Source organism: Mirounga angustirostris, unplaced genomic scaffold, assembly GCF_029215605.1.
Source record: "Mirounga angustirostris isolate CCGP_5_RB_7025 unplaced genomic scaffold, mMirAng1.0.hap1 SCAF_13, whole genome shotgun sequence".
NCBI lineage: Eukaryota > Metazoa > Chordata > Mammalia > Carnivora > Phocidae > Mirounga > Mirounga angustirostris.
The window spans coordinates 11,640,277-11,659,805 of NW_026991721.1; the positions used below are offsets into that span (position 1 = coordinate 11,640,277).

Here is a 19,529-nt window from a genome sequence, read left to right on the forward strand (position 1 = left end):
GGGGCTATTATCGTCTCTATTTTATAAGTGACGCCCAGTGAGGTGTTAGGCCTTGCAGAATGTTCTAATTCAGCGAAATTAAAAAAAAAAAAAATTCGTTGTTGAGTAAGACAACTGCCTAACATCCTATCCAGCATGAAGAAAGCACCCGATGTAAATGCCCTGGATTCAAAAAAGAACTACCATGGGGCATCCAGGTGACTCAGTCGGTTGAGCGTCCGACTCTTGATTTCGGCTTGGGCCATGATCTCAGGATCCTGAGATTGAGCCCTGAGATGGGCTCCATGCTCAGCGGGGAATCTGTTCTCTCCCTCTCCTTCTGCCCCTCCCCTTGCTCTCTCTCTCTCTCTGAAAAATAAAATGTATTGGGATGGCTGGTGGCTTAGTCAGTTAACCGTCTGCCTTTGGCTCAGGTCATGATCTCAGGGTCCTGGGATTGAGCCCCGCATCGGGCTCCCTGCTCAGCAGAGAGCCTGCTTTTCCCTCTGCTGCTCCCCCTGCTTGTGCTCTCTCTCTCTCTCTGACAAATAAATAAATAAAATCTTTAAAAAATAAAATAAGGGGCGCTTGGGTGGCTCAGACGGTTAAGCGTCTGCCTTCAGATCGGGTCATGATCCCAGGGTCCTGGGATCGAGCCCCACATCAGGCTCCCTGCTCCACGGGAAGACTGCTTCTCCCTCTCCTTCTACTTGCTGCTTCCCCTGCTTGTACACTGTCTGTCAAAAATAAACAAAATCTTTAAAAAATAAAAAAATAAAAAATAAAATAAGTATTAATAAATCTTTTCTTTTAAAGATTTTATTTATTTATTTGACAGAGACAGAGAGGGAACACAAGCAGGGGGAGTGGGAGAGGGAGAAGCAGGCTTCCTGTGGAGCAGGGAGCCTGATGTGGGGCTCGATCCCAGGACCCTGGGACCATGACCTGAGCTGAAGGCAGATGCTTAATGATGAGCCACCCAGGCGCCCTCTTTTTTTTTTTTAAGATTTATTAACACTGGGGCGCCTGGGTGGCTCAGTCATTAAGCGCCTGCCTTCGGCTCAGGTCATGGTCCCAGGGTCCTGGGATTGAACCCCGCGTCGGGCTCCCTGCTCCTCGGGAAGACTGCTTCTCCCTCTCCCACTCCCCCTGCTTGTGTTCCCTCTCTCACTGTGTCTCTCTCTGTCAAATAAGTAAGTAAAATTTTTAAAAAAAGAACTACCGTCAACATGGTATGGGCTGGAGGTGGGAAATTATAACAGTCAAAACAATAACAATAGCATACGTTAGAAATATGATCGACCTCCCCTGAGTGTTCACTTACAAGTAGCAAGCACTGGGTCATGTAGTAGTTACAACAATCAGATACAACAGGTATTCTCCTTAATCCCCTTTCTGCAGATGAAGAAGCTCAGCAGAGTAAGACTTGCCCTGGTCATACACCAGGCAAGCGCAGAGGGGGACCTTGACTTCAGGACTGCCTGACTTCACTGCCTGTCCATGGTCTGAATCACTACTCTGTTGACTCTCAGATGCGAATCTGTATAGATTTCAGGGAGGAAGATGCTTTTGAACCGAGTATCGGAGGGAGAGGAGGGTGTGAATACAGTTAACCCTTGAGCAACACGGGTTTGAACTGCTCAGGTCCACTTATATGCGGACTTTTTTTTTTTTACAGTCCTATAAAAACTTTTACAGGACAGCACTTACAGTTTTCTTAATAACATTTTCTTTTGCTTAGCTTACTTTATTGTAAGAATACAGCATGTCATACACATACCATACAAAATATGTGTTAATTGACTGCTTGCGTTATCGGCAAGGCTTCTGGTCAATGGTAGGCTATTACTGGTTAAGTTTTGGGGTAGTCAAAAGCTTTATGTGGAGGGGCTCCTGGGTGACTCAGGCAGTTAACTGTCCGACTTGATTTTGGCTCAGGTCCTGATCTCAGAATCCTGGGATGGAGCCCTGTGTAGGGCTCCGTGCTCAGTGGAGGATCTGCATGAGGATTCTTTCCCTCTGCCCCTCCCCCCACTCCCTCTCTACTCCCTCCCTCTCAAATAAATAAATCTTTTTAAAAAAAGTTATATGTGGATATCAACTTCAGGAGGATGGGGGCCAGCTCCCCTGACCCCTGAGTTATTTAAGGGTCAACTGTATATCAGTAGAAAAGGACATGTAGACACAGTAAAAAATTATGAACTGAAGCGTGTGTAATTACAACAATAGTTTTCACCACGCTGGGCATTTTACAAATGCTACTTTCATTTAATTTTTACAACATCCTGTCCATGCAGATAGAAATGATCACCGCTGTTTTATAGATCCGGAAAATAAGACTTCAGAATGTTCATCTTTATGCCAGTCCCCACTTCTGGTAAACTGCAAAACTAGGACTCGGACCAAAGCCAGTCTGGCTCCCAAACCCATGCTCTTTATTACCTTGCTGTGCAAGAGCCCAGGTTAGGGCCCCAGACCAGCAGACAAATGAAGGATAAAGGTGAGGAATTAGTATGAGGGGAAGGCTTAGACCCACACTGTAGTAGGTCTTATATGCCAAGCTGAGAAGGCTGTACATTGTAAAGAAGGAAGGGAAAGACATCAAAACAATTTTTTGGGTTTTTTTCCTACTTTATTTCTTCTCAACAAAAAAGCTTGATGCTAGAAACCGTGCTTTAGGATATCTAACATGTGGGGCGCCTGGGTGACTCAGTCTGTTAAGACTGCATCTAGAGTAAAGCTCAGGTCTTGATCTCAGGGTTGTGAGTTCTAGCCCTGTGTTGCGCTCCACACTGGGCATGGAGCTTTACTTTACTTTTTTTATTTTTATTTCTTTTTATGGAGCCTACTTTTAAAAAAAAAGGATATTTAACCTGGTAGCAGGTGAAAGATGAAAGGATTTACTAGGTTGGGAGTGGCAGGATTAGAAAAGGAGTCAATTTAGCAGGCAGTTCACAGGGAAATGCCCCAAGTGGGGTGTCGTTCAGAGCAAGGGTCCACTAACGTGTCCAATCTGGGTCCCAGGGATCCTGGGTATGTCATTAACATGGGGAAGGAGGCATGGAAGAGGAGCAGCTCTTGGCAAGAGGATTCAAGTTTTAGCAGTAGGACTTCACAGTGGACATGTTTAGCCAGCAGTTGGGACAGTCGATCTGGGGCTCAGGTACCGATTTGGGGCTGTTCAGGGCAATCAGGTATCAGGACTAAGCCTGACTCCTAATCTGAGGACCTTGCACTGGGCACATCTTCACAATGTGGTTGATTTTCTCATTGTTCCAAACGATCTGCTTTCTCCTCTGTAAGAGGAGAACATATCCATACCCTTTGCCATGGGACCCAACTGTAGGCAGTTCACGACCCCACTGCTTGCATAGTGCCCAAGGCTGGTGAAATGTGAGTAGGAGCAACAAGCTTTCAGGGGCAACTCTAGTAGGATTGTACCATTCCACTTGGATTTTCTCTTGGTCCTCGGCCCAGTTCCATGGGAAGGGCATAGATCACAGAAGGGCTGCTCCTTCAAGCTGGATTCCAGGGCATGGAGCCCCATGGAGCAGACTGAGCTGACTCAAGCAGCAAACAAGCCACAGCCACTGGCATGCAAAGTGCGTGAGAAATAAACATTTGTTGAAGTCGGCCTCTGAGACTGAGGTTGTTTGTTACACAGCATGACCTGGAGAAAGCTACCTAAAATCCACCTCTTGGGGCACCTGGGTGGCTCAGTCGCTAAGTATCTGCCTTTGGCTCAGGTCATGATCTCAGGGTCCTGAGATTGAGTCCCGCATCCGGCTCCCTGCTCGGCGGGGAGTCTGCTTCTCCCTTTCTCTCTGCCCCACCCCTCCCCCTGCTCATTCTCTCTCTCACTCTCTCTGTCTCAAATAAATAAAATAAAATCTTAAAAAATAAAATAAAATCCACCTCTCGTCCAGCACTGCACTCTAGCACCCCACAAGGGGCACAACACCCCCTAGATCTATGGTTCTTATCCTTTTTGAGGTTAGGGAAGGTTTTGAAAATCCAATGATTTTCTGGCCTTTGCCACAGAAAAATGAACATAAAAACTTCATTCTAACTTTACAATTCATAGAACCACTGAAGCCTGACCATGAATCAGTGGGAATCCAGAAACCCAGTGATTTTTTTCCCTCTGCCTTTTTGGGACAGTCAGAGAATACAAAAGTACATTATAAAAAAGTAACCTCCCCCACATTAAGATCCCTGCCACAAGGCAGTGCCTCTGAAGCTTTAATGTGCTATTAGATCACCTGGGATCTTGTTAAAATGAAGTAGGTTCTAAGGTTCTGCATTTCTACCAAGCTTCTAGGTGTGGCCCCCGGTACTGGTCCCAGGACCAGCTGCTAAGCAGCAAAGCTTGAGAGAAAGGATCCTAAAATAGATCAATTATTGCCGGTATTATCCAAGAGAAGAAAGAGCCGTACCCCCACCACCCTGCAAGAGAAAAAATTCTAATCCTATCTACCCTTACCTATGGCTGACTCAAATATGACCTTGTTACCATGTGCATCTAGAGTAAAAAGAGACCCCGCTCTTTTTAGCCTGTGCATGGCAGGAAGCAAAACTTGGGGCCCTGACACAGAAGTAAATCCTCCCCCACCCCACCCAGACGCCCGCTCTTACTTTTCTCCCTTTCTCGCTGTCCGGAAGGTAGCAGTGTCGTGGGAAGCCACGGGCGCTGAAACTCTTCCCAGGATTCGGGTGTTCTGGCCCCTGAAAGCAGAAAGAAAGACAGCGAAGGGCAGTGTTCAAAATATTTTTAACAAAGCGGTGCAGACCGTGACTAATTCAAATAATGATGACAATAATAAGGGTCGTAGTGTCTAGACAGAGAACAGATCCCAAAGCCGTGACAGCAGTTTCACCTGGGTTTGGACCCAGAGCTGCCGCCTCCCAGAGGTGTTGGCTGGAGCCCTCTCTTGGGGTGTGGATACCCCGGCTGTTAAATAGGGAGAATATGAATGTTAAGTGCGCTTGGCCCCAGAGCATAGTAAGAACTCGGTAAATGTTCGTCATCATCATCCAACAGCTATGCCGGCTCTTCTGTTTTACAAAAGAGGAAAACTTGCAGCCTAGAGAGGTTACTGGGCTTCTCCGATGGCTTTGCCAAAACTTAAGTCCAGGTTTCCTGGGGCACACTGAACGGTTTGCCTCCAAACTACTCAGAATCACAAAAGTGCCTCTGATTCAGGGGCCGTGTGATCACCTTCTTTATCCATTCATCCACTGGTGGACACTTAGGTTTCTTCCCTCTCTTGGCTATTGTGAATAATGCGGCAGTGAACGTGGGGTGCACCAATACCCCAATTAGGCAAGCCGTCTCGGGCCGCTGGGTGGGAAAGAAACTGAAGCAGACTTCAGCCAGAAGCCAGGCTTGGTAATCAGGGTCCAGAATGTGTCCACAGGCCCCCTGAGCAGCTCATGAAAAGGGTGGGATTTTCTCCCAGTACCACTGCACATACTTCCCCCAACCCGTCCCCGCCCACACACAAAGGTCTGCCTGTAATTTCTGAGCATCTCTGACCCGTGAGGGTCTGTGGAAGCCCTTGAAAAATCCCTTCTAGATGAAACCAATATAATAATGATAATTCCATGCAGCTCCTGGCACAAGATCTCACACAAATGGTAAATGAGTTCTGGCTGAAAAAAATGAGTGAACGAGTGAATGAATGCATGAATGCCAAGATTGCCAGAAAACACAGACTTTTGAGGGGTTTTTTGCTTTTTTGTTTCATAATGGATGGTGGTTCCAAATTGATGTTAAAATCCTGTGATTTAAGAAAATTTTTAATAGCGCGGTAGATCATCTATCATTTGGCAAACTGAACAGCGTTGAGCGCGATATCGGCAAAGGGAGAGGTCCCTGTGGGCTGAGAGCCACAACACCGTCTTCTTGGAGATGCTTGGAGATGCGGGACCTGACAGCCCTGAATTCTGCATTCATGCGAAATCACCCCACATTTACAACACGCTCACGGCCACGGCTGTTTGTCGGCCAGGCTGCCCCACGGAAGGGCCGATTCCCACCACGGCTCTGCCCGCGCCTCGCCCGCCTGGGACGTGCCCGGGGTGCAGCCAACCCAGACGCCCGCCTGGCACCGACCCAGCAGGGCTGCCTGCTCCCGGCCTGTCACTAAGCGGAACAGTCACAACTCTGCCTCCCTGGATCAGAGTTTCTCCTCCAGGGAATCATTCTCTGAAGGCGGAGCTCCTAGTTCTCGACTCCTCATGGGAGCCCAAGCCCGTGCAGTCTCTGGGAGTCTCTGGGGACAGGGACAGACGTGGCCCTCGTGTCCTGCTGTGGACGTTCAGGGTGGGTCTACGGAGCGGCTGTCCTGACCGCAGAGAGAGGCATTTCCCTTGACACAGGCCTGGGGCCCCTCTACCCCCTGGTGCCACCTCTCCGTTCTTCAGTCCCGGAGGCTGGGAAAAGAGCCTCCTGCAAAAGAGTTGCCCTGTCCCGATCCTCGCCCACTTCAGTCTGTTCTACTTGCCACCACGGGGCCGTCAGCTGTTTCTTCCGACTCCCATGTTGTCAGTCGTGTCGCTACCATCCAAACTGGATGCCTCCAGTCATTGCAGAAGTCTCAGCGGCCCCTGCATCCAACCGTATCTCGCTCTCCCTTGTCCCCAGCGCCTCCCGCGTTCGGGCCCCATGACCCAGAGTGGCCTCCTAACTGGCCTATCAGGTCATCACCCCTCATTCTTCTGCCCGGCAGACCTTCCTGAGCCGCATTCCCAATGCACAACTTTCCATGATGCTAGTCTTGCCCAGCAGCCTCTCAGTGCTCCCCAGACTGGCAGGGGAAGTTGTAGCCCCCCACATGTTGGCATCCTCCCATGGCCTGGCCGCGGTCCTCCTTCCCCGCCTAGGCTTCTCCACCCTTCATGCGCCCTCCTCCCATGCCCCACCTTTGCAAGTCATAAATCCCAAAGTAAACTCTTCCAACACCCCCATTTCCTCCCTGCTACAACTCCGCTGTGTCCTCCCACTACAAATCTCTCCATTTCTTCATGGTTCTCCAAGCTCTACTACCGTGTGCCCTGCACCAGAAAGTCTCCTCCGACCCTCCCAGATAGACAGACATAAGCCCTCTTCCTCACCCTGAGAAGTACCATACTCCAATAAGGCCAGTGACCAGGCACTAGAACCTCAGCACTGCGCCCAATACCACAATGTGCACATACAAATGTCATCTCCTAGCCTTCCAAACCCTCTGCACAGGAGGTTCCCAGCTATACAGATAAAGAAACCGAGCTCAGAAAGGTCAAGGGGTCGCCCAAAGTCCCAGCCAATAAGGAGTCAACCAGCAGTCAGAACCCAGGTCTGCCAGACTCTGGGGACCCTGTTCGGCCTTCCACAGCATTCATCAATGGTGCACACCGTGTTTTGCTCTATAGTTTTGTGATGTGTATTTATTTTTCCTGACTGGCTGGTAAGTCCCTCAAGGAAGAACCATGTTTTTTATTCAGTTCTTTTCTTTTACAGACAATCACACACCCCTGTTTTATTTTTTCCATGTGACTTATCACTAGTTGGAAGTCCTTGGTTGCGCATCTGTCTGTGGTCTTCCTCATCCCCCTTGAGTGGGGACATGAGGGGAGCAAGGACTGTCCGTTTTGTTCACCATTGTTTCTCCAGCACCTAGAATGTGCCTGGCCCATAATCCATCTCTCAATATTTGTTAAATAAGAGACAGGGGCGCCTGGGTGGCTCAGTCAGTTAAGCGTCTGCCTTCGGCTCAAGTCATGATCTCGGGGTGCTGGGATCGAGCCCTGTGTGGGGGCTCCCTGCTCAGTGGGAGGTCTGCTTCTCCCTTTCCCTCTATCCTTCCCCCTGCTCATGCTCTCTCCCTCTCTCAATCTCTCTCTCCCAAATAAATAAAGTCTTTAAAAAAAATAAGAGACAAAATGGAAGAAGGCAAGGAGGAGGGAGGAGGGAAGGATAAACTAATAAATATTTGCCCAATAAACGAATCCAGTGAGTACCCTAGATCATTTTGGAAAAGCTTCAATGTGTGATGGAAGGAACACATTTGTATTTACTGGCAGGAATACTGTTCAATTTGTTCCTTAGGACTGCCTTTCAAAGTATCAAAAGAGGAGAGAAATGCCCTTCCCCCAAATCAAAGCCAAGGAACATCTATCAAATATTAAATGCAAATGCCATTTGACAAAGAAACTCTACTTCTGGAAAATTATTCTACAGATACACTCACAGGCATACAAGGTTTTTCACTACAGCATTATTTGTTGTAGTAAAAGATTGGAAACAATCCATATGCCCGTCAAATGGAGACTGTTGAATATAAACTATGGTACATTTACATGATGGATTATCACCCAGAGCTAAGAAGGAACAAGGAAGATATACTGACATGGGAAGATCTACAAACTCTATTGTTAATTGAAAAATGCAGGGCGCAGAACGGTGTGTCTAATATGTCATGTTTTGGGTGCGCATGGGTGGGGCGGAAAGCATCTTCGCTGCGCAGGCAGAGAGAAAGCTGGGGGACATGTAAGAAAGTCAGAACAATGGCGGAAGGTCAGGGGCAGGGGCTGAGACCGTGTAGATGGGAGAAAGGAAACTTTTCACAGTATAAAATTATCTTAGCCCTCTCGGGCTGCTGTAACCAAATGCCACAGGCAGGGCAGCTTAAACAACACAAGTGTATTTAACACCATTCCGGAGGCTGGGAAGTCTAGCGCCAGCAGATCCAGCGTCTAGTGGGCACCCCCTTCCTGGTTCACAGAGCCTGTCTTCTCCCTGTGGCCTCGATGAGGCAAGGGGAGGGGGTCCCTGGGGGCTCTTCTACAAGGGCACCCATCCCGTTCGTGGGGGCTCCACCACATAACCTTTTCGGTTTCACGGGTTCCCAGCTGGACAGGAACTTGCACCTGGGGTCTCTCCCACCTCTGATCTACATGGTCTATAGGCCAGACCTCAGATTTAGACTTTCGAGTTGATGCTGGAATGAGTTAAGACTTTGGGCACTATTGGAATAGAATGCATTTTGCACGAAAGGACAGGAAGCTGATGGGATGCTGTAGACTGAAAGTCTGTGTCCCTCCGAAATTAATGGGTTGAAATCTAACCCCAAGGTGACGGTATTTGGAGGCGGGGCCTTGGTGGGGGGTTGGGGGTGATAAGGTGAACCCTCCTGAATGGGATCAGAAAGGAACCCTCCCTTATGAAAAAGACCCCAGAGAGCTCCCTGGCCCCTCCTGCCATGAGGACACAGCAAAAAGACATCTATGGACTAGGAGACAGGCCCTTACCACACAGTGAATCTGTCAGCACCTTGACCTTGGACTTCCCAGCCTCCAGAACTGTGAGAAATAAATTCCTGTTGTTTAAAAGCCACCCAGTCTGTGGTATTTTGTTACAGCCGCCTGAACAGATTAAGACACACATATTTCCTGCCAACATGTAAACCTAAAAAAAAAAAAAAAAATAGCCAGTGGCTGAGAGTGAGCTCACCTGAATGCCGGGAGGGATGCTGTAGATGATCCGGATGGTTTTGCAGTCGGGGTGGCCAGGCAGGGAGTGAGGGATGAGATGGTACTCCATCTTCCCCGGAGGCTGGGTGCCTGTCTTCACTCCATAAATGGTCTTACAGGTTGGACACTGCAGACTTCCATCCTGAGGGGACAAGGCCGGAACAGCCACATTGGGAATCAGTTTTGGTAACAACCTCCCCACCTAACGCTGCAAGGAAATGAAGATAAAGGGCCAGGGGAACGAAATGCACCCAAATAAGTAAATTCCACAACTCAGCTCCCTGCTAAGGGGCATGTAAGAGAGACCCCACCCTTGAAAGGGAGACCAGCTCACGGGGGCAGGTTAAATCATTATTTATCCGCTAAGTACCAAATGAGTGGGGCAGACAACAAAGTACCAGGGAGTAGCCATTGCCAAACTGCCAAGCATCACAACCCCTGAGGAGTTCACTAGAAATAAAGACCCCACCCCAGGACACCGAGTTGGACTGGTTGGGGGTAGGGGGTTACCTACGGAACATAGCGGTTAAGAGTAAGAACTCTGAAGTCAAACCACCTGGATTTGATTCTCAGCTCTGCCATCTACCTGCTGTGTGACCTTGAGCAAATTAATTAACCTCTCTGAGTCTTGTTTTTGTTTTTGTTTGTTTGTTTTTTCACAGAACAAGGAAAATAATAGTATCTATCTCACCGGGTTGTTGGAAGGATTAAGTTAGATAACGCACAGGAAATCTTGCACTCCATGAAGTGGTGTATCTAAATGTTACCCGTGCTCTTATCATCTCTGTGGCAAGTCTAATGTTCGTACAGTTTGCAAACCACTGCTCTGAAAAGACAAAGTGGGTGCCATGTGCCGGAGTAGATGAAGCTGACTTTTAAGAAAATGATCCCTGGGGGCGCCTGGGTGGCTCAGCTGGTTAAGCGACTGCCTTCAGCTCAGGTCATGATCCTGGAGTCCCTGGATCGAGTCCCGCATCGGGCTCTCTGCTCGGCGGGGAGCCTGCTTCTGCCTCTGACCCTCCCCCCTCTAATGTGCTCTCTCTTTCTCATTCTCTCTGTCTCAAATAAATAAAAATTTAAAAAAAAAAAAAGAAAAAGAAAATGATCCCTGAAGAGCTGTGAATTGGCTTTGAAGGAGGGAGGATAAGGTCTGCACATGCAGTGAAGGAGGGAATGAGTTGTTAGTTATAGCATTTTAAACCTTACAACAGAGTTTACATCTTGTTTCATTCTGGCCTCACCTGATAGTGGCTGAAAAGGAATATTAGCCTTATTATTACTATTAGTCTTAAAAATGAGTCCCTTTGACAGGGAGGGAAACTGAGGCACAGCACAGTTGAAGGCCAGGGCCCCAGCAGGTGTGTGTAAACACCCCAGCTCCGCATTGCACCTTGGGGGCTGTGTTGGGGAGCAGGGCCAGACTCCGGATGCAGAAATATAAGGGGCCCTGGCTTCAGAGCGGGGCCCAGCGAGGCGTGAACTGCATGGGTGGGAGGAGCCTTGTTCCCAGGCTTTCCAGAAGAGAGTGGGTGAGAAGGAAGACCTGAGCAGGGAGCAGCGTGTGCAGAAAGGGCTGTGGCATAACAGGGACCGGAGTGCTCCAGGACGTCTGCACCACCTCAGGAGGACAGAGATCCTCTGTGGAGCTATCTGGGGACTTTTCAATGGAAGCTCTATGAATTTAAAAGAATAACTTGTATTCAGGGTGATGGAGAAGGTTCCTTCATGTGATCAATGGATAGGAACCCAAGGCTTGGGGTCAAGAGCCCACGGTCCCGCTCTCTGCTCTGGCCTTAACTTGCTTCATGACCTTGGGGGTGAATCACTTCATTTGTCTCTGGGCCCTCTTGTTCCCTCTTCTGTGCAAAGAAAATTTAAAATGCATGCTTCAAAGTATTAGTGCAAAAAGAATGAAGGCCAGTGTCTTGAGACATATTTCTGAAGCACTATGGAAGTAAATACAGAGGTGCTAGATTATTCTTGAAAACAGACACCAAAAATGGAATGAATGTGCTAAAACCCCCTTTAAATCCAAAATAACCTCTTAAAACGCAAAATCCCAATGAAACCTTTTAACCTAGGGTCAGAAAAGTGAGCACCAGACCAGACAGGCATCATCCATCAGTGACTGAGCTTGAGCTCTCTGAGACGAGAAAGATCCCAAGGTCAGCACTATGGGAACTTAAATCACAGGACTATATAAAGATGAAGGGGAAAAAATTACAGCTATCATATCTAGGAGATATCAAATTGAATAACAATGGTAATAATACCCTGCAAGTAGGTGTTGTTTTATCTCCATTTCCAGATGGAAAATGAAATCTCAGAGATTGAAAATCTGGCCCAAGGTCATTCAGTTGCTAAGCCAGGGTTCCAGCTTGGGTCTGCTGCCTCTCTTGCCTCTACTTTTTCCCACAGCAAGAGAAGTCCATAGCACTCTCCGAAAGCCAGACTTTTTTTTGGGAGGGGGGATGAATAAGCAGCTGGCGATACCAGGGAAATCTCAGACTCTGATGCCATCCAAGCTGGGTCTGGAGAAGCAAGTAGGATTTGAATTCATGGAGATAGGGGAGTGATGGTTATTCCCAGGACAGCAAAGAACTTGAGAAGAGTCAGTGGCTTCGTAAAAGCTCGAACAGTGTAAGGAGAGAGTTGTCATCTCAGGAGACTCCCAGATTCCTGGGAACCAGCCTCCTGGAGGAATACCACCCCACCATCAGTGGTGGACAAGACAAGCACCACAAACGGCCCTCCCCTCCTCCAACAGGGAGGTTCAAAGGCCTACCAGGAATACTTTGGCAACAGTCCCTAATGCCTCTGAAGGGGCAATTGAGGGTGTTTTGAAATTGTCCAAAGAAAATGAATTGTAGGAGCGCCTGGGTGGCTCAGTCAGTTGGGCGTCTGCCTTTGGCTCAGGCCATGATCCCGGGTCCTGGGATCGAGCCCCACGTCGGGCTCCCTGCTCAGTGGGGAGCCTGCTTCTCCCTCTCCCTCTGCCTGCCTCTCTGCCTACTTGTGCTCTCTCTCTCTCTCTCTCTGTCAAATAAATAAATAAAATCTTGAAAACAAAAAAGAAAGAAAATGAATTGTAATGAAAATCACTAGCCCTGGAGAAGGACAAGTAATTAGGGAAATCCATCTACACTGGTAGTAATGAACACCCCCACGGGCCCATTGTCATGGACCCCCCCGCCAAAAAACCCCTCAGGGACTGGAAGTCTATACCTCTCAGACCATCCCACCCAGTGTAGAGACTGGGGGCAGTTGGCTAAGACAGGTTATCATTTTGTGGAGGCCTGATCCTGATCACCGGGGTGCAACCCCAACAGGGCCCAGCGTGGGAGGTGGGCGCCCCACGGGCCGGCGCTAACCTTGTTGCCATTGTTGTACATAGCGACCAGGCAGTAAATGTGGTAGATGTGGCCGCATCTGGACAGCTTGCCCACCAGGTCAGGCTTGACTGTTGGCTGCAGGCCCTTGTAGCCCGAGGGGGCCGTGAGGCGCTCCATGCAGATGGTGCAGTCCTGGGGGAGGGGGTACAGAGCAGAGAAGCTGTCAGCTCTCACCTGGCCCAGGAAGCCAGAGCATCTCCATCGTGACTCTTGCATGGTCAGAAGTCAGGCGAACTGTCCCTCCTACTCTTCTAGAAAACTCACAAACCAAGGTAGAGACAGATGTGCCTTTGGGAATCTAAATATAGCTTTACCTCACTTTACACAACAGAACAATTCTTCAAATAATTGCTGGTGGTGGTCCGTGCTTACCTGGGGCTCACCCCCAAAGCTGTAATCTCCTTCAGGGCTATGGATGATGCACTGTCCTTTCCTGGTGTTCTCCAGTGACTTGGGGAGGAAATAGACTCTTGCCGATAGACCCTTTAAGCTGAACATTTGCAAAGGAACTGCACCTCAAGTGTACCAGACGGGCTGCTACTTAAATAAGTCTATAAGAGGATTTCTCAACCTTGGTGCTACTTGCATTTGGGGTTGGAGAATTCTTCGCTGAGGGGGCTGTCCTGGGCACGGGTGGGTGTTTGGCATCCTTGGCCTGTGCCCACAAACATTCCCTCTCCCCTCCAGACATGCAAAATCCCTCTGGCTGAGAACCACCGATCTACATCAAACCCATTGACTCTGGTTTCTCTTCAGATCGCATAAATCTTTCGCCTTTGCCATCAAACCCATTGAAAAGTCAGTTCATGATATGATAATGTAGCTTATCCTACTGTTGGTCTTAAATTCAGACTGTTAATGGAAAGGTAGCTTAGAATCAATCAGCCCTTTGCTGAACGGGGTGGGTGGGGGGTCAGGGGGTGTCTGCAGCTCTGGACCACCAACCTCGGAGCCCTGTGTCAGCTCTGACCAGCTCTGTACCAGTCAGGACACAGAAAGCTGCTCCCACTGCATCCTGCAGAAAAATCCGGCAGGGGAAATGCTGGGGGGTGCAAGCCCTGACCTGCTCCCCCTGCGCTCACCTCATCTGGCGGGTGCCGGACTTTCTGCAGATACTTCTTCAACACTTCTTCAGGGGTTTTACCTGTTGGGGGACAGGATGGTTGGTGGGCCACCAAGACAGACATAAGGGGTCAAACAGCCTTGTCAAGCGGGGCATGCCAGAGAGGGGAGTTATCAGCCAGGCTCCAAGCAGGAAAGGGGAGGAATTCATTCTGCAATCGGATTTTAGACTCTGAAAGGGAATCAGCAGATGGAGGAGGAGGTGGGAGGTGTTCGTGCCCATCTTTACCTCCTGCAGTCTTCTCCCTGACAAACGCCCCCTCCCCACCCCGTACCTATTTTCAACAAACCCGCTTTTTGCCTGAGATAGGCTGAGTGGGTTTCTCTTCCATATAATCAGAGCCTGGGCAATGCCCAAAGCATGTGGTGAGGCGACAGCTGGAGGAACTGTGTAAACTGTTACACGTTAAAAAAAAAAACAACAAGGGGCGCCTGGGTGGCTCAGTTGGTTAAGCGACTGCCTTCGGCTCAGGTCATGATCCTGGAGTCCCTGGATCGAGTCCCACATCGGGCTCCCTGCTCGGCGGGAGGCCTGCTTCTCCCTCTGACCCTCCTCCCTCTCATGCTCTCTCTATCTCATTCTCTCTCTCAAATAAATAAATAAAATCTTTAAAAAAAAAAAAAAAACAAAAAAACCCCCCATGAGGTAGGCTTATCACTTTCCTTTTACATCGTGCTAAGTACTGTCTCGATCTATAATGTGGTGTCGGGGTGATGTTATTTCCCTGGGGAAGCAGGAAGCGGTGCCCACAGCTTCGGGATGCTGTTTGTCGGCTGAACCTCCTTCAGGGCCTCCTTCCCGCCTGTGCGCAATCCGGCCACTAAGGGGTCAGAATCTGTGCCTACACACTCGCCCCGAAGGACCCCCCCCTCAGCTCTGCGGCTGCCCTTTCTGGCTGCTGGTACTGGTTGTTAAATGTTTTGACCATCACCCCAAGCCCCCACCCTGCAACCACGTTTTGCAGTTCCAGTGGGATCGCACCTACATGGTAACTTGGCCCAGGGCCTGGCAAGTAACAGGCTCTCAATTCTTAGACGCAGGACCGTGGCAAGGAAGGGCCTGCCTCCCGGCTCTTGTCTCTGCTGCGAGCAGAGACAGCCCTGCAGTGGGGAAGCAGCTCGCCAGGCTGCCGTGATTCCGGAGTTTCTTTGGGGACGGGCCCCGGAGGCGGCAGCCCCAGTCTGAAGGCAGGAGGCAGGATGACTCGGCCAAAAAAGGGTCAGTGCCTCCCTGGGCACCTACGTCTCTTAGCCGCTCTGAGCTTCCGTTTTCTCACCTATAAAATGGGGAAGAGCAACAGCTCTTGCTCAGAGGGTTGCTTTGACAATTCAGAGAGCGGATGGACGCACAGTCCTTTAGAGCTGTTCCAGCTAAGGGTCCAACGTGAGCTATTAATAATCACAGGAAGAGCGCGAAAGTGTGAAATCCCGTCATTTCCCATCAGATGATGAACAAGGCAATCGAGTTCATTTAAGTAGAGAACTTTTGATGGAGCAGGAAAGTAGGGCAAGGGTTTGAAGAGGCGGATCATGCAACCACCAAGAGCCGGGAGGCAGGCCCTTCCTTGCCACGGTCCTGCGTCTAAGAATTAAGCTTCTTTTAATTGAGAGCCTGTTACTTGCCAGGCCCTGGGCCAAGTTACCATGTAGGTGCGATCCCACTGGAACTGCAAAACGTGGTTGCAGGGTGGGGGCTTGGGGTGATGGTCAAAACATTTAACAACCAGTACCAGCAGCCAGAAAGAGCAGCTGCAGAGCTGAGAGGGGGTCCTTCGGGGCGAGTGTGTAGGCACAGATTCTGACCCCTTAGTGGCCGGATTGCGCACAGGTGGGAAGGAGGCCCTGAAGGAAGGTTCGCATGGCCAGAGTCTAGGGGCTTTAGGGGGACACAGGACAGTGGTTACTCCCTAGCTGCATGGATGCATTCTGGGGCACCCCTGCCCGATACTGGCTGTGAGCATTTTCACCCCAGCAGAAAGGTCTGAAAACAGACTCTCTGCGGTCACACGACTTGCAAGTGGCAAAGTTGGGGTTTGAACCCAGTCTGTTTGGGTTCCAGTGCCACGGCGATCTTCCTCTGTATTGTATTTTATTTGCATCATACTTCGTGGTTTTATGTTTCTATATTTCTGTGCTGCATTTTTATCCTTCTTAAAAGCGTCTCCATCTGATTCAGACACAATCCACTTTGGTACCATCATCAGAACAGGTACTAGCTGGGCCCACTTAGCAGAGGCAGAAATGAAGGCACACAGGGTGAAGCCATGGGTATGACCTTTAGTGATGATGGCCGAGCCAAGGCTGGGGCCCAAACCTTTGACTCCTGTACCCCTCAAGATAAGGAGGCCAATACCTTTCTTGGCTTGTTTTTTGGTAGTCTTGCGGCTCGTGTTGGAAACCCCTGGGATGGATTTGATTTCGCTCTTGCTGACCGGGGGTGGGTGGAGGACCAGCTTTGGGGGCCTGGTGAGACACACAGGCAGCCCCGCGGCGCTCATGAGAATCCCAGTGATTCCTGGAAGGGCAGGGCATGAAGAAGGACTGCAGAGTTAGCTCCCAACATCCCATAAACTCCCCTCCCCATAAACCTACCCTCCTGCTTCCCAGCAGAGTTCTCGGAACCCGCTTATTCTCTACCTCCCCTTCCTCGTAGCTTTCCCCAGAAATATATGCATTCACTCACCTTCAACAGCATGCTTTGCTTTTAAAAATCAGTTCTCCCCGCACTCTTCCTGCCCTTCCAGCCCTACTCCTAAAATCCTCATTCACTTTAATTCTTTCTCTTTTATAAATTGCTCACTACCGACTTTACTGCTTCCTTTTTCTGCCCCAAGCAAGGGCAGCCCAGGGTCTCTCTTACCTGCCAAGGCAGGATTCACAGGACTGGACCCATTTAGGTTCTTCACTGGCACGGTGGGGACCCTGTGGAAGGCAAGAACAGGTACGTTATGGTTTTGACAAGCGGGACAAAATGGGTCAGTGTTGGAAACCCCAAAATTCACCCACTGAGGGGTTCCCCTTTTATACAGAAACTACGTATCCCTACTAAAGTCAGAGTCAGTTCTTAGCACCACAACCAGAAGGGTTCCCTTTATTTATTTTTAAAGATTTTATTGATTTATTTTGGGGGGGAGGGGCAGAGGGAGAGGGAGACAGAGAATCTCAAGCAGACTCCTAGCTGAGTGTGGTGTCCGATGTGGGACTCGATCCCAGGACCCTGAGATCATGACCTGAGCTGAGATCAAGAATCGGATGCTCATCCGGCTGAGCCACCCTGGCATCCCTAGAAGCGTTACCTTTAAAATCTAAGACCAGGTCACCCTTCCACTCAGAACCCCAAAACTCAGAATGGCTCCTCAGTTCACCCAAGGTCCCAGCAATGCCCACACAGCCCTGTGTGACCTGCCAACGCCCTCCACTCTCAAGCCCTCACCTCCCTGGTCTCTCCACATATCGCTCACCATCTCCTTCGGCTCCAGCTCTTCTTCCCAAATGCCAGCCATGCCCCTTCCTCAGAGCCTTTGCATACACTGTTCCCTCTGCCTGAAAGGCTCTACCACCAGAGAGCTGCTCAGCCTCCTCCTACGGATCCTCCGGTCGTGGCTGACCTTTTTGTGAGGTTCCTAAGACCATCTCATTTAATACTATGACTCATCCCTCTCATCCCACCTCAATCCCTCTTACCTCGCGCTATTTTTTTTTTCATGGAACTTAAGATTTTTTAAAAATAAGTTGTTGCTTTATTACCTTCCCTTCCAGAATCAGAGGCTCTGTAAGGGCAAATATCTTTGTTTCATTCAGAGCCTGACACTAGCAGGCATTCAGTGAGTATTGGTTGACAGAACGATAAATAAAGAAGCAAGTTCAAACCTGGGTGTACATAAGAGTCACCGAAGAAGCTTTTAAAAAGACAGAGCCCCCAGTGTGAATCAGAATTCCCACCGGGGGGCGCGGGGCAAGAACCTGAATTTCCACCAGCTTCTGCTGAGAGGATGCAGCCCAGCATTGGGAAACCACTGTTCCAATAGCTGTCACCCCTCCTTTTCCCTGAGAAATCTAAATATCAGGCAAAGCCTCCTCCTCTTTCTGTCCTTCTCCCCAGAAACCCGAGCCAGGCTGGAGAGGAGTCCGCACAGCTGCCTGGGAAAAGCAAGCCCTCCCACGATGCCGAAGAGAAAAATAGAGGACACGTGGGGCTGGGTCTTGCGCCATCTCCCCGCCCCACCCCCCCACCACCACCCAGGCTTCTACAGCTGGGCTCGGAGGGGAAGTGGGCTTGGAGACACATGGACTGGGTCACAGATGACTCCAGGAGCCAACAGTTCTGCTGTGGGGGCAGGGCTGTGCAGGGAAAATAGGAGGGGGAAGGGCATGTTCTGTTGTGTCTTCATATAGTTTATTATTTGTTTATTTGCCCATTCCTATTGAGCCCTACTCCGTTTGGGACGTTCCGTTAGAGCCTGGGGACACAGCAGTGGACAAGACAGCCCGTGGCCCTCCCTCTATGTGTGGTCATGGCGAAGAGGCATAGGACCCACCTGGTCCCACGCACAGTCGTAACAGCTCACGGTGTATAAATCCATCTCAGACTTCCAACAACCGACGCAAGAGGGGCTATTATCCTCAACCTCGTTTTAATAGGCAAGGAGGTTGTGGCACAGAGAGGTTAAGCAAACTTGATGGAGGCCACACAGCTAAGGATTCCCACCCAGGAAGTCTGGCCACGGAGCCCACTGTGGTAGCCACGCACCGGGCTGCATTCTCGTGTCAGTGTGAACCTGCTATCACCCCACGTTACAGACAGAGAACATGGGAGCGCAGAGAGAGTATGGAATAAACCCGCGACTAAGACAGAGGAGTTGGCATGGGGCTGAGCAGGGGCTCTGTCTGTCCCCCACAAGCCCGCAGGGATGGGTGCTTCCCTGGCTGAATCTTTGGCGGGGGCGGGGGGGGGGGTGCTGTCCCTTCCCGGGATGTTGACATGTGCGCTGGGGCTGTAAGGATGTGAAAGAACAAATGTGGGAGTGTTTGTGTCTCAACAGGCCACCACAAGGCTACTTTCCCCCCAGGATAAATCAAACCCGCATGGGGGGAGGGGAAGGCTGCATTCAACACAAAGGAAAGTCAGCCAAGGAAAGAGGCCCAGCCTTGCTTCTGGACTCCGTGGCCTGCCCCACAGGGCCAGGCATGGTAGGGTGGATGGGAGTCAGGAAAACCAGGTTCGAGTCCCAACCCTGCCAGTTAACTCCTCACGACCTCCCTCAATTTTTTCCGAGCCTCAATCTCCTTACCTGTGAACCTGTGAGGGTCTGGAGTTAGCAGATGCCAGGGGGACTTCCTGAAGATTCCCTACCTTAGTGCTTAAGAGCAAGGCAGCTGCCTGAGCCCTGGGTCTCCCACCCGAGCTGACTGGGCTCCCCACAGCTGGTCTGGGGACCCGCGTGGAGGGTCTATTCCCCGGCTCCCCACCAGGGGGCAGCGCTCGCAGTCCAGCCCCGCACCTGCCTTGCCCCTAGCAGCTCC

At 50.1% G+C, this 19,529-nt stretch overlaps 1 protein-coding gene across 5 annotated transcripts in view; it reads right to left on the reverse strand.

Moving 5' to 3' along the window:
* DTX4 (deltex E3 ubiquitin ligase 4) overlaps positions 1-19,529 on the reverse strand; it is a 39,335-nt gene that overhangs the window by 6,202 nt on the left and 13,604 nt on the right. For 3 of the 5 annotated variants that reach the window (XM_064576374.1, XM_045893593.3, XM_045893594.3), the window contains exons 3-8: positions 16,867-16,928; positions 16,360-16,521; positions 13,967-14,028; positions 12,864-13,016; positions 9,473-9,634; positions 4,615-4,704 (exon numbers count right to left, since the gene is read on the reverse strand). In XM_064576374.1, coding sequence (XP_064432444.1) covers positions 4,615-4,704; positions 9,473-9,634; positions 12,864-13,016; positions 13,967-14,028; positions 16,360-16,521; positions 16,867-16,928 — 691 coding nt within the window. Of the gene's footprint in view, positions 1-1,103; positions 3,570-4,614; positions 4,705-9,472; positions 9,635-12,863; positions 13,017-13,966; positions 14,029-16,359; positions 16,522-16,866; positions 16,929-19,529 lie in introns of those variants that run through there. The other 2 variants (XM_054511895.2, XM_064576373.1) reach the window with 2 other exon arrangements.